This window comes from Siphateles boraxobius, unplaced genomic scaffold, assembly GCF_051911475.1.
Source record: "Siphateles boraxobius isolate OS27281-9 unplaced genomic scaffold, OSU_SipBor_1 1, whole genome shotgun sequence".
NCBI classification, from domain to species: Eukaryota; Metazoa; Chordata; class Actinopteri; order Cypriniformes; family Leuciscidae; genus Siphateles; species Siphateles boraxobius.
In genome coordinates, this window is record NW_027508699.1 from 29,459,056 (window position 1) to 29,472,536 (window position 13,481).

Here is a 13,481-nt window from a genome sequence, read left to right on the forward strand (position 1 = left end):
AAAAAGAAGCACAAATAAATACATGAAATAAAGAGAAAATTTTAGGTCTAACACTAGTATTCAGAAATGCTAGAAACGGAAAAAATAAAACGGAATAGTCTTTTAGTCCTGTATAATTTGAATACATAGGCTATTAATCCTGATTCCTTACAATTAATGCTATCTTTTGTTGTTTTATATACAATAATGACAGACACATTTTAGGCTACTCTCACTTTAAGAGCTACTGCACGGCTCCACGTTCACATGTTGCGTGTAAAGTGCAGTCCACGCCACTTTCTCCTCTTTTAAAAAGGGCTCCCTGTTGCTAAGCAATCATGAGCCATGTTCTCCATGAAGAGGAAGACGTTTCAGTAAAGGATAAACGCGCAAAAGACGTAACGTGAACGGCCCATACTGTTTTCATTATAGTGTCACATGCATTTTCTTTTTGTATTATTTTTTAAGACATAACCGATTGTGTTTGAGAGGATACTCCCCAAGACTGGAATTTAGACAATGTTTTGTGCTTTTGACCGTTAAAGCGCTATAATTCAAGAAAAATAACTCAGGTTTGTTACTCACGAGCTGTTTGTTATGCGGTTTAAAATCGCTTGAATGTTTAAATAGGTAAGACTTAAAAAGTCGCACAAATTATAAACAATAGTGACGATGCAATGGCCCGATTGTGCAAGTGACATTTCCATCAAATGTCCCGACTCCTGAAACGCGAGAGTCTAGAATCACCGCCTGCAGCTGCAGCGCGATTGGCTTGCCTTGTGCAACCTATTTTAAGAGACAGAGAAGACCCGGCATTGGCAGAATCACTCACGCTGTTTGTGAAATTGCGTCTCGCAGAATGTTTTAAAATGACTGATTTGATCTTATAATCTGTTAGATTAAATTTACTCATAGGCTTACATACTAGATTGACTGAATGTTTGCGGGAATTTCCCGCATTATAAACGCAAGACCTGCGGGAGTGATTAAAATGATGCGAAATACCTGCAATCCCGCACCAAAATTCGAGCCCTGCCATGTATGTTAGCCTTGAGGTTAATCTATCTGCTAGAGTAGTTCTAAACTGACAAAATTATATATAAGAATTTCTCTTCTCTTCACGCCAGCACAGGCAAGAAAAATGCATAAATCAAGGCTAATTCTAGTTATTAAGTCTAATTATTTGTTGATATTTTTCTGTCAGACACTACTCAACCAGTTGGTTATGGAAAATATGAAAGATGTCTGATATCTGATATATAATCAAAGCATCCAGTCAACACAAACATTATGTTAGATGTGTAAGAGGCAAAGAGGGAGCCGGTCTCTATAGGTGCATGTCATTAAACCGTGTGCATGGCACAGGAGATTCACCAACATGGCAGCTTGACACATAAAACTGGCAGTGCATTTCACTTCTGCCATCTTCAACAGCCCCAGAGAGAGAGAAAGACAGGCCGACAGTAAAAGAGAGAGACATGGTGAGGGAGAGAGCGAGCAACTGCCCACCCACAGAGAGCTGAGTCTCATACGCAGAATTTAAGCTGCAGACAGCGGACACGCACACACAATTTCACTCTACACAAGGCGGCTCATGCATTTTGCATGGCATAGCCTGTTAGGGGCCACAGTGACTGGCTTTGCATAGAGAAAAGGATTTGAAAGAGAGAGAGAGAGAGAGAGAGAGAAGAGCAGTGTCCTTCCCATTTCCCAACAAGAGGAAGCTGTCAGCACACATCCACACCGTTACCAGAGTACATAAACCCTCACACACTATCAATCATCAATCAAGCTCAATACATATCAGAAGATAAAGGAGAGGACAACAGGACAACATCACACGCAGGGTGCCAGACGTAATTTTTTGACAAAATAAACAAACATACCCTTACACACAAAATGGCACAGCTGACACCCCCAAACACCATCATACATTACCTTTATAGGTTAACCTCCAGGCACATACGTGGGTTAAAAGCCACAAAACTACGTTCAAATGAGTCAACAGGATTTTTTTGTTTTTGAAATATTTCTCTTATGCTTTATATTATCAAAAATACAGTAAAACCGCAAGGATCACATGATCCTTCAGAAATTATTCTAATAAACATTGACACAGATCGTAAAATGCTGATTTGCTGCTCAAGGAACATTTCTTATTATCATCAGTGTTGAAAACAGTGCCGCTGCTTAATATTATATAGAACAGCATTTATTTTGGAATAGAAATTGTCACTTTCGATTATGCTTTCCTGCTAAATACAATTATTTTTAGCTCTCAGATTTCATCAGAAAGATCTTCATTTGAGTTCCGAAGATGAACGAAAGTCTTACAGGCTTTGAACGACATGAGGGTGAGTAATTAATTATAGAATTTCATTGTTTGGGAGAACTATCCCTTTAAGGGGATGATAGGGTTGCCTTCAAATGTCTCTGCCATTAAAGGAATATTCCAGGTTCAATACAGGTAAAGTTAAGCTCAACTGACAGCACTTGACAAAATGGATACTATAAAAAAATATATATTTTAACTTGTCCTTGTCCTTACTTTGAGGCACTTACAGTGGAAGTAAATGGGCTAATCTGTAAACATTAAAATATTCTGTTTCAAATGTATAGCCCCACGATGAAAATAATATGCATGTAAACATGATTATAGTGTGATAAATCGCTTACTAATCTTTTCTGTGTAGTTAAACCCAACTTCTTTACCATGACAATGTAACACCTCAAACAACCGTAAAATTTATTTAAACCGCTTTACAGCTCAAATAATACACAAGTTGTAGCGTAAGAATCAATGTAAGCACATTAAAACAACTATTAACCTAATTACTTATTTTTTTAAATCCTCCTTCCACTAAACATTCTCTTCAAACTGATGCTCCATGACAGTGTAGAATAAAAACAAAAAATCATGACTATTAAATTTTCAAGCCAGCCATCACATTAAAGAGCTGATACATGCAGAGACAATAAATAAATGGGGACTGATGCATGTCAGACACGTGGGACTGCTTTCTGGGAGAGATCAATAGAGAGGATGTCTTGTATTAGAGATCAATAATTACTGGACAGATGGACAGTCAATCAAAGCAATGACATCTCGTTTGTTTTGCCTGTAACAGCGAGGCAAATGTGTGCTGCTCTCCAGTGAGACATGAACGTGCAGGCTGGAGCTGTTGTTCAGGTTGAGGAATCCCCCAGCTAGATCTAAGCTTGGAACAGACTGTCCTCATACAGCCAGGAGAGAAGAGCGAGTCTACGTTTAGAGCCTCCGCTGGGAGAGGAGGGAAGAGACGAGACGGGAATGTTCTCCTACGGCATCCTGGCCCTCAATTGCATTTTCTGATGGTTTGGCAAATACAGTCTCAAGTGGGAGGAGATTCAAAAGAGAGAGATTTACAGAACAGGTAGCTGTAGCTTGCCACTGCATTAATCACAACCGAGTGGTGTTGTGAGTGTGTCTTTGGAGCTGTCTGCAGAATGACACATCTTCCTTTGGGATGAGCTTGGCGTTAGGAAACAAAAGCACTGCAGTAATGGGAGGAAAATATGCAGTCTAATGAGATTGTGGTGAACCGGAGGTTGAGAACAGCAGTTTCACACTAAAAAAGTGCCTCACAAGCACAGGATAACTGCAGGAAGCATCTTCATGACCCATTTTATTTTCAGCTTTACTGATGAAGCAAGATAACCGTGGCCTCTGCATTGCATTCCATCAAAAGAGGGTCCGACCACAGTGTGAGCCCATAATCACAACACTCTCTGTGTTTTACAAGAGGACATTAAGATGAATCACTAGCCAGCAAAGTCAGATGGTTTTATCTCGAGCAGAGGGACACTGACTCCGCTTGTGTCCCAGTTAGGATGACGGACTCCTATTATGTCCCCGTTACATGAAGACTAACACTGCACTGATTTTTCAAAGAGGGGGTAGGAGAATATCATCAGATAAAGCTATAGTAGTAGTTCTATGGCAGTTAGACAGGTAGCAGAGGGAGAAAATATCATATTACAAATTATATCTATAAATTTCTCTAGCAGTCAGTAAGAATAAAAATATAACAAATTATTTAAATCAATAGTCTTAAGAGTCTTAAGATGTCAAGAGATGATGAAATATTTATGAAGATGTTAAGATGTTTATGAAGGCAACTTCCTTTTCAAGGGGACATTAGCCCCTTTCACACATACAGTCTTTACCGGTAATATACCAGTACAGATCATGTGTGAACAGGATCTTTTCAGAAATCAAAAGTGAAGTTGGGGTAAAAAAAGGGAATCAAAAGGTAAAGTGCTCTATGTGAACGCGGAATGAAGATTACCGGTATTTGCACGTATAAAGTCAGAACGTGCTGACGCAAGAAGTCTGCTTTGGGCCAATCATAAAGTTCTTATGGAGATGACGTTATTACTCACCACTGTTTACAGTAAGCTTTTTAATAGTTTTCTATTTAAATATGAACAAGATGATCATCTTTGACCGTTGCGCCACATCTGATCGCCTGATGCACCACGTCGTGCTCGAGACCCAGCCTTCTTTTCCATTCATCAGCGTTGTGGCTCTGCAGTTGGATACTATTATGGGCGTCCAGTGTTTTTAAGAGCAAAAACTCGTTCCGTTTGATCTGCCCTTTTATGCCTTTCACTCAGACGTCAAATTTTTTAAAAATTGAACAGATAGTGAAACTAAAGACCTTCTCCTCATGTGGCCGGATGAAGACAACGGCGTGGCGTTTCAAGATCACTTCCAATGACTGACATCACAGAATTTATCAGTATTTTGGAGCTGATGTGTAAATGGTCTCTTACCGGTAAAAAGCCGGAACACTGTTGCTTTTGTGAACAGCGATATGTGTGTCTTTACCTGTAAAATCATTCCTGGTAATTTTACAGTAATTTACCGGGATTGCTGTGTGAAAGGGGCAAATGACTCTGTTCAATGCAGAACTTAATGACTGACATGGAACACTCTACATAGGCAGGATCTCTAGGTACTACATAAATAGCACACAGATCCTCACACACGGGGTCAATAAAGGTGACTGAGGAATAGTGCAATACACTACTGAAAAAAAAAATACTACCTACACACAAATTAAGGGTAAAATAGTCAGTTTTCAGTTATTTTAAACTATTTTTCTATACTTTGTAGTAGCAAATGCATATCTATAGTTCAAACAATAGAGAATAGTGCTAACAATACCAATAGCATGATAAAAAGTATACCTTGACAGTGTTTCCCCTACAATGTATTCAGCAGCGGCGCAGCGCCGCCGCTGGATTTTCAGCGCCGCTGTAAAATCTTTCCATGATCAGTAATATCACGACATTCTCTTCATTCACGTACACACCTAAAACACTGAGACATGGCGACCGGCGGCGCTGCATGCGGTGGCTCTGAATCCACTTGTAAACAAGGAGGAAAGAGCCACATATGGAAATATTTTCGATTAGGCTAATGTCACGTTGCCATAAGGGGCCGTTCACATAGCGCGTTTTTTGCGCGTGCAAATTCATTATTTCAAATGCGGCCGGTGCGCTCTTTTTCCCAAGCGCGCCTCTGTTCATGGTTGCATAGCAACGACAGACGCCAAGGGAGAGCAAGCGCTTGTGGAAAGGAGAAAGCGGCACGAACTGCGCTCTCCATGAGGACGAGGAAGTATCACCTACTGCTCATAGTCCTGATAGTTAACGTTAAATCATATTTAATTTTTCAGATGAGTCTACTAAACTTGTTGGTGTCCTTCAGAAATCATTCTAATATGATATGTGATGCTCTTTTTCGTTTTTTTCAAAGATTCTTTGATTAATAAAAAGTTAAAAAGAACATCATGTAATAATATTTCACAATATTAGGCTACTGTTTTTTTTAATTAAATAAATGCAGGCTAGATGAGCATAAGACTTCTTGCAAAAACAAAAAATACCCCCACAATCATTCAATTACCAAAGAGCCTTAGAGATCTTCTATGTGAAGGCCAGAAAAATTAAGTGCTCACAGATTGGGTGTGGCCTTTCCCATTAACATAAAATTTTCAATAAATTGTAAATAATCTTTTTCTGGGTTGTGCAGTTTCATTTTTCCCCTAAACAATTTCTACCAAGCTGAAAATGAACACAAAAGAAAAACATGAATAATCCTGTCTAAAATTATAAAATTAAGGTTTCTGTTTGTGACTGCAGTTCAAGGTACGTGCTGCAATAATCATGCCTTGAATCAGTTGATGGTATGTCATATTTGTTTTTCTTAAAATGTCCATTTCTATCCACAAAACTTGCCAGAAGTCATGGTTTAAGGTTTTTTTACAAAAAAAAATCTTCCAGGGTGCATGCCCCAGGACCCCACCACGCGCGGCTTGGTAACAACCTCGGGCACGTAACAGCACCGCTGCTGGAAAAATTTCTAGGGGAAACACTGCTTGAATTAAATGTCAATGTTAAAAGTAATTTTGGTTAAAAATGTCTGCCAAAAGCATAAAGTATAACATTTTTCTTGCTTTATCAACCATCTTCAATAATTTTTTGCACTGAACTCATACCTATGCCCTTTCAATGAAAAATACATGTAATGCTGTTATAAGTGCTAATATCACACAAAATACTATCATATTAACCCCAGGCAGAGCTCTTGTCTTTTGCAAGCATGAGATTTCGCTAACTAATGCTCGCCATGGCAGTTGAACCACCTGGCTGAATAGTCAAGCATGTCTTGACAAATTTGGTTTAGCCGCGGTCTGCAGTCCGTCCTGGGGCTCTTCTGGCTCATCTCCAGGGACTTGGCGAAAGACCGGTACAACAATATTCCCAGCTTGAGCACAAAGAGCAGGGCCCCCAATCTGCCCACAGCATCCGAATGTTGAGCCAACAGGCAAGAGTATGTTGTCTTAACGGCCAACAGGAACTCTGGCTTTTATATAAATAGGACAGATTGCCAAATCACAGAGTGTGTGCTTTTTTGGGGGGCTTTAGGGTTAGCTAGTGATTTGTTTGTGCATGAGGAAAACAGTTGGAAATAACTGAACGGTGCTTGGAGTGCGTGAGCGCCTGAGCACATGGACTGCTTCGAAGCACTGTGGTGATATTGAGAAATGAACGCTTCACTATGAGTAGAGCAAAGGGTAAAGGTTGGTGAAGCCAGCCACTGCCAGCATGTCCTGAGCTGAACCTGATCTCTCTCTCCAAAAAATGTTTTCTCATTTCCCACACTATTATACATTCCTTTATCTACCTATCTCTCATCAAAGGAGCTTGGAGCTCGCTGCTTGGGGCCAATGGATGTGCACACACCTGTCCATTCTCTATGTTCATCCATTTAAGTAAATATGCATTTGTCAGCAGGTCTCTTCATATCCATTAATGAACACATTTGTATGCACTAGCGTTTTGGCATTCGTGTACGTGGGCGGGCAAACAGACTACTCTTTACACAACTAGTCTGACATTGTGTCCTGACCAGAATATTATATTTCTGCTGCCTCATGTAGGGAAGCCCCTCCTACAGTGAAATCTCATTGGTCCAAAATCATGCTTCACATAGCCATATGTTATTCAAACATCAAATAAGTTATGATTAGCAGTGATTTTGTCATTTTGCATTTTTATTCAAGACAGAAACACTAGACCCAACACTTTGTAAATCAGTCTCACTCTTCTTTAAATTGTCTCTGTCTCTCTCCTACACACACAGTTACTGTCTACTGAATTCATCCACTTCAGCTAGATCAATAGTCCTCCTCAATCACTCTCTCCCTCACTCCCATAAACACACACTCACTGGCCTCCGCTCCCCTTATGTAAACAGAGACTGATTAGGTCATTCGGCTGCTTATTTTGAGGGGCCGAGTTGCATCCACTGGAGTCTCTGATATTTACACTTGAGCAAACCCTGAGCTCAACATCCTCGATCAAACAGACAAAATCCTGAGCCTCTCCCACCTCTAACCTTTCATTACCCTTCAATCTCTCACCAAACACAGGCCACATGAAGATAAAGTTCCCGAGGTACAATATCATGTTCTTCAGATTGCTGAAAATGCCAGGCAGAAAATATAAGACAAAACCATCCACAGTGAAGCCCACCATAATATCAGCCTAGAGGTGCAATCACATTTACCATTTCTTGGCAAAATTTCATGAGTGAGATCTAGTCATTTCAGTAGGAATCTGTGCGATCAAGAGTTTCACATGAGGGTTAAAATTTTCCTCCAAAATTAGCCAAATTTGCAAACTAAGCCAAAGCAGCATCAACAGTTGTCACCAATCAACACACAAGTTGACAGTCTGAGTTATTTAAATAGTTAAAGATTCTAAGGCTTTAAAAAAAACAAATATCAAATCAAATTAGAGGATCAGAACTAACTGTTGTATAAATAATAGACGCGTGACGAAATGGAAACGGCAAAGCAAAAAGAAGGACTGTGGCTGACAGAGAGGAAAAAGAGAGAGAGAAGTCTGACAAGGAAGGTACGTCACAAACGATACATGTGGTTGAGGTGAAAGATGAGAGAACAAAACATTCAGACAGGAAAATGACAGCTTTTCTCTCGTAGATTTTAAAAGAAAGGAAAGAAAAACAAAAGTGGAAATAGGAGAGCACGAATCGTGGAGAATTGGCATCCTTGCTTGTGGTGCATGAATTCACTGATTTCACAATTACAAAAAGGAAGACAGAAAGACAAAAAGAAAGAGAACGAAAGAGAAAAACAACGAGAGAGAGAGAGAGAGAGAGAGAGAGAGAGAGAGAGAGAGAGAGAGAGAGAGAGAGAGAGAGAGAAAGAGAAAGGCAGCTGTCTGGTGTCTGCAGCGCAACCGCTGTTTTGGCCTCAATGGGAGATCAACAGGACTCCATCTGTCTGCCAGACACGTCTACAAGGTACACATCAATCCTCAAACCATCACAGCGGCCTGTCTATCACTGACATACAATCATACAAACAAACACAGACCCAAATGGGGGGGGGGGGGGGGGGTGACACTGTCCTTGATGAAGGGGAAGAGGGCTGGTTCTGAACTAGCTAAAGTGTCGTGTGCAGAAGTCTGGCGGTGAGGGTCTGATTGTCACCAACATCTACACAGCCACCTGTGGAAACTCTGAGTCACTTGTTCTGGCACTCCAACATCACAGATGTTTAGAGTGAGCATTTCACCCAGTAAACTGATGAGCCTGTCTGCCCTACTTCCCGTACACACACACAAAAACACACACACACAAACAAAAAAACACACACACACTTAACAGTTATTTCTTAATTTGGACACAAGCAGATGAGTGCGTATGTGTTGTTTCTCTTTACCGCCACGACTCATGTAAGCTCAACGTCTGAGTAATGACCTTTGACGCACGCACATATGTCTGTTTACAGTCTCTTCAAAAGACGTTTAACACAAAACTGTAAGCACCTGTTTTCTTGACGCCGTTTTAATCTTAATCAGTGTTGTAAATGTTAACTAAAACTATTACAAATAGTTTTCAGTAATGGTAATGAAGCCGAAATAAAATAAAATATAAATATTAGATGAAAAACCTAAAAATCCTTTTTTTTTTACATTACAAAAGCTCATAACAACATTTAATTAATGAAAACTGAAAATATAAAAATAAAAGCAGATTCAAAATATATTTATAAATAAATACTATAAATGATCATAAAATAACACTGTTACTTATAGACAAACACTTTGAGAGTGGGGGTAAGATCACTGAGGGTAAACCAGATTTGAGCAGGGGTTTCCAAACTGGGGTACGGGACCCTTGGGGGGCTGCAAGAGGGTCCCTTGATAACAAGTGAAAAAAATTGCCAATTATTTACTTGTATAATAGTTTCTTAAAACAATATAAATCAACAACACCATCATTTATAGAGGCTATGGCATCAAACAGTTTTTAAAAATTGAAAGATCCTTACGACTTAAAATAAAACTAATCGAGAAACGGGAAATTTAAGAAAAAGATAATTCACAGAAGAAGAAACAGAAGGATCAGGCAAAGCGTCAGGGCAGGTGCAAGACGCTGCCAGACAGCGACGTGTCGGGAGCTCGGCAGTTAACGGCTAAAGAGAAGGTGTCACTGACTGACTCGCATTTCTGGGAGTTTGATATCTCACCCTCAGCCGAGCGGAGTAGAAACGATCCCTGGGGGAGTTTAGTATGTGTGTGTGAATCAATTTCATTAGTGTGTGTTAAGCATAAGTGAGTTGAGTGTTACAGTGTAACTGGCTGTTTGTGTGTCAGGGTGAGGTCAGTCTGTGTAGCAGATGTGACTGTATGACTGACAGACTCAAGGTCTGTTTCGGTACATGAAGTATGTGGTGGGGGAGGGGGGCGGAAGGAGGAATGCGGTTTGGGTGCTAGACGACGAGACACCAGACAGTATTTCCGGCACACTTGCATAAGCACACAGGAGAAACCGGGGCTGTTCTTCCTCTCTTAGACAGAATAATCATTTGCTCACTTCAGAACTAAACTAAAAATAATTGTGTCTACTGGAACATTACCGCACTGCTAAACCATTAACCGCTACCACTTGCATTTGCAAAAACCTCTGACAGCAACCAGGGGGTCAATCTTTGTCTAACATGAGCACTAACAACAACAAAAAAGCTCTGGCTTGCGGCCTTGGTCAAGGGGGTCATGAGACATGGCTGGTCAATGGGAGTGAAACAATCCAGACCTTCTTTTTTTTTTTCCCCCCGCTGACTTTTCTATAGATTCTAGTGCACTTTGCTGAGTTTTGTTTCAACGGTTGCATCATGAAAGTGGAAGAATCTCTAGTGTTCTGGCTTTAAATTATGCAATCATGCAATGAGGGCATTTCCCAATACAACGACATCACTCCAATTTCCCCATTTAACAGATACATTTTTACAGATGTCACAAAGACAACTTTGTCCAACTTATTTTTGACGTGGAAGAAAAAGTAATTTCTTGTGAATGTGCGAGACTTCCGATTCATTAGCTGAAATTACTAAATAATTAAAAGAATAACAAATTACATTAAACAGTAAAATTACCTGACCTACAAACCAATTGGTTTAAGATTACGATATTAATAAATGAAAATAATATAAGTTCCAGTTTGCAGGGTCAGTATACTAAACTCTCACACAGTAAAGCTAAAATAAATGGAAGCAGCTCACACCAGAAGCCTTGCACATTCAAGGTAAAAAGGCCTGTGCCCGAAATAAAATGAAAGCTAAAATGACTAAAAAAGTCAAATAAAAAAATTATTAATGCCACTCCCGACAACAATCATTCTAGACTCTGCTGAGAAATGTAACAGTTAAAGATTTTCACATGACACTAGTTAGTGCATTACTTTGACAGCACTAAAAAACTAAAACTAACTTGAAACAGAAAAATCTGCAAAAACAAATGATAGAATGGAAAATTAAATTTAAAAAACTAACGGAAAATAAAATACATTTAAAAACTTTGTTACAATTAAATTTGTTAATTTAAAATTGTATATTTATGTTAAATTTTACATTGTTAATATTTTAATTATTTTTGTGGAAAGGGCTAATGTAGGAGCGAAATGTAGTTTTGCAGCTGTATTAAGGTTTTTGCTAATGCTTTGGAAATTATTTTTAGAATTTATTTAAAAAAATAAGAATAAATTAAAACCTGAGACAGGAAACCATGCACATTTAAGGTAAAAACACCTTAAATATAAATGGATGCAAATTTAAGATTGTGCTATCCCCATCCACCCCCCCAAAGATGATCCTCTTCTGACCTGGGAGGTAGATAACGTACTTCCTTTTCAGCCAGACCAACTGGAATTCCCTCCCTCATGCCATACGTCCCCACCGAGCGTCACCTGCCCCGTGCCACTCCATAAAACTGGGTCAACACTAGTTTATCAAAACAACTGCCTTGCCCAGACAATAGCAAACAGTCTGTCCTCTGCAGACTATCACACATTACCATCTGGTCAAACACGTGCAAATCCACTTGTGAACCTGAAGCAAAACTTGACCTTAGTGAACCAGCAAACATGGAAGAAAAGACAAAAGACACTTACTTTGTCCAGAGGCCTCTTTAGCTGGTAGTGAAACTTCTCCTTCATCTCATCCAGCAGCTGTTTGAGTTGGGGCTCCTCCGGCGTGCCCTCATGCTTGCGGCCCAGCTGTAGGTAGCAAGGCCACTTGGCCGAATCGAAACCCCAGTGGCAGGTCCTCTTGTCGGGGGACTTGTGCGAGTGCATTACAAAGTTCTGTGGGGAAAACAGCAGCTGGCATTCCATGCACTGAATGCAAGGAGCGTCTGGCTGGACGTAGAACTGGGGCACAAACAGGCCTTGGCACTTGCCCAAACACTGGTGTTCCACCTGGAAACTGGCCCCGCTCTCCTTCAGTAGGCCTTGGCCTGGCAGTTTGCTGTTGGGGTCAGCCGAGAGGGTGGCACCCGGTCGGAGCAGGGCGTTGCAGAGCCGTTGGGCATCAGTCAGGGTGATCAGGCCACAGGAAGGTGCGTTGAAAGGCAGGATGCCCAGCACCTTAAGGATGTGGAGTTGCTCGGCATCGCATCGGGAACAGTAAACATAAAGTTCGTCACAGACAGCGTTGATCTGTTGCAGAGAGAAGTCTCGCAGCACCGAATTGAGTACCTGGGGCAGACAAAGACGCTTTTCACCGCCTACAACAAAGCAGGAGATGGACTCTCCTTCGAGAAGAGAATGAGTGAGCTCAGTGGAGCTGTCACAGGGAACCAAGACCGGGCCGCCTCCAAGGACTGGGGGAGACGGTAGGGGAGCCATGCCAGCAGGAGAGACGCACTCATGAGACGATTTTGCTGAGAAGGCAGCAGGACCTCCCAGGGAGCTCTGGCTGCTCAGCGTGAACTGTGCCAGAGTGTGCTTGAGGCCAGCGCTAAGATCTAAAGCCTTGGAAGCCCCGACGATGTGGAATTCTCTTTCCTCAATGTCCATTTCCGAGCTGGCATGGTCCTCACGCTCCTTCTTCACCTTCGGGGGTTTGGAGACGCTCTCTAGGCTGCGCCGTTTCAAGTGCATCTCTGCCATTACCCTCTTTTTAATGGGTGCATCCTCCAGTCGCTCCCTGTAAAGCCGCTTCATGTTGCCTTTGAATGACGTCAGGTCTTTGAATGGGGTTTTCAGACTCGTCTGAGGGCTGGCCATGTCCGAACACAGATTATTGGTCTTGCTTGGGTGAGAATATTCGGCTGTTCTTCAAACACGACACCTTTGAGTTGGTCCTTCTTTTCTCACTGTGTTAAAGGTTGCAAATCCTTTTACGTCCAGCTACATGCATGATTGTGACAGAATAAATGGTTTGATGTGCTTCCTGTGAATGAAACAAAAATAATAAAGACTTGTGAATATCTAATTATAGCACCAAGTGGCTTTAAAAAACCGAAACCATTACGAATCAGAGTGTGACGCCACACAAATGCGCATTAAAAGGAATATGCTATCAGGGCAATAAAAAGCACCCAGAACAGTTTTAATGTTCGGCACATCGCTGAACTAGACGACA

General features: G+C 40.9%; 1 protein-coding gene across 1 annotated transcript in view; it reads right to left on the reverse strand.

The window, feature by feature from the left end:
- The window catches only part of skila (SKI-like proto-oncogene a), a 34,433-nt gene that overhangs the window by 19,340 nt on the left and 1,612 nt on the right, over positions 1-13,481 (reverse strand). The window contains exon 2 of the mRNA XM_077232190.1: positions 12,008-13,289. Coding sequence (XP_077088305.1) covers positions 12,008-13,123 — 1,116 coding nt within the window. The 5' untranslated portion in view covers positions 13,124-13,289. The remainder of the gene's footprint in view (positions 1-12,007; positions 13,290-13,481) is intronic.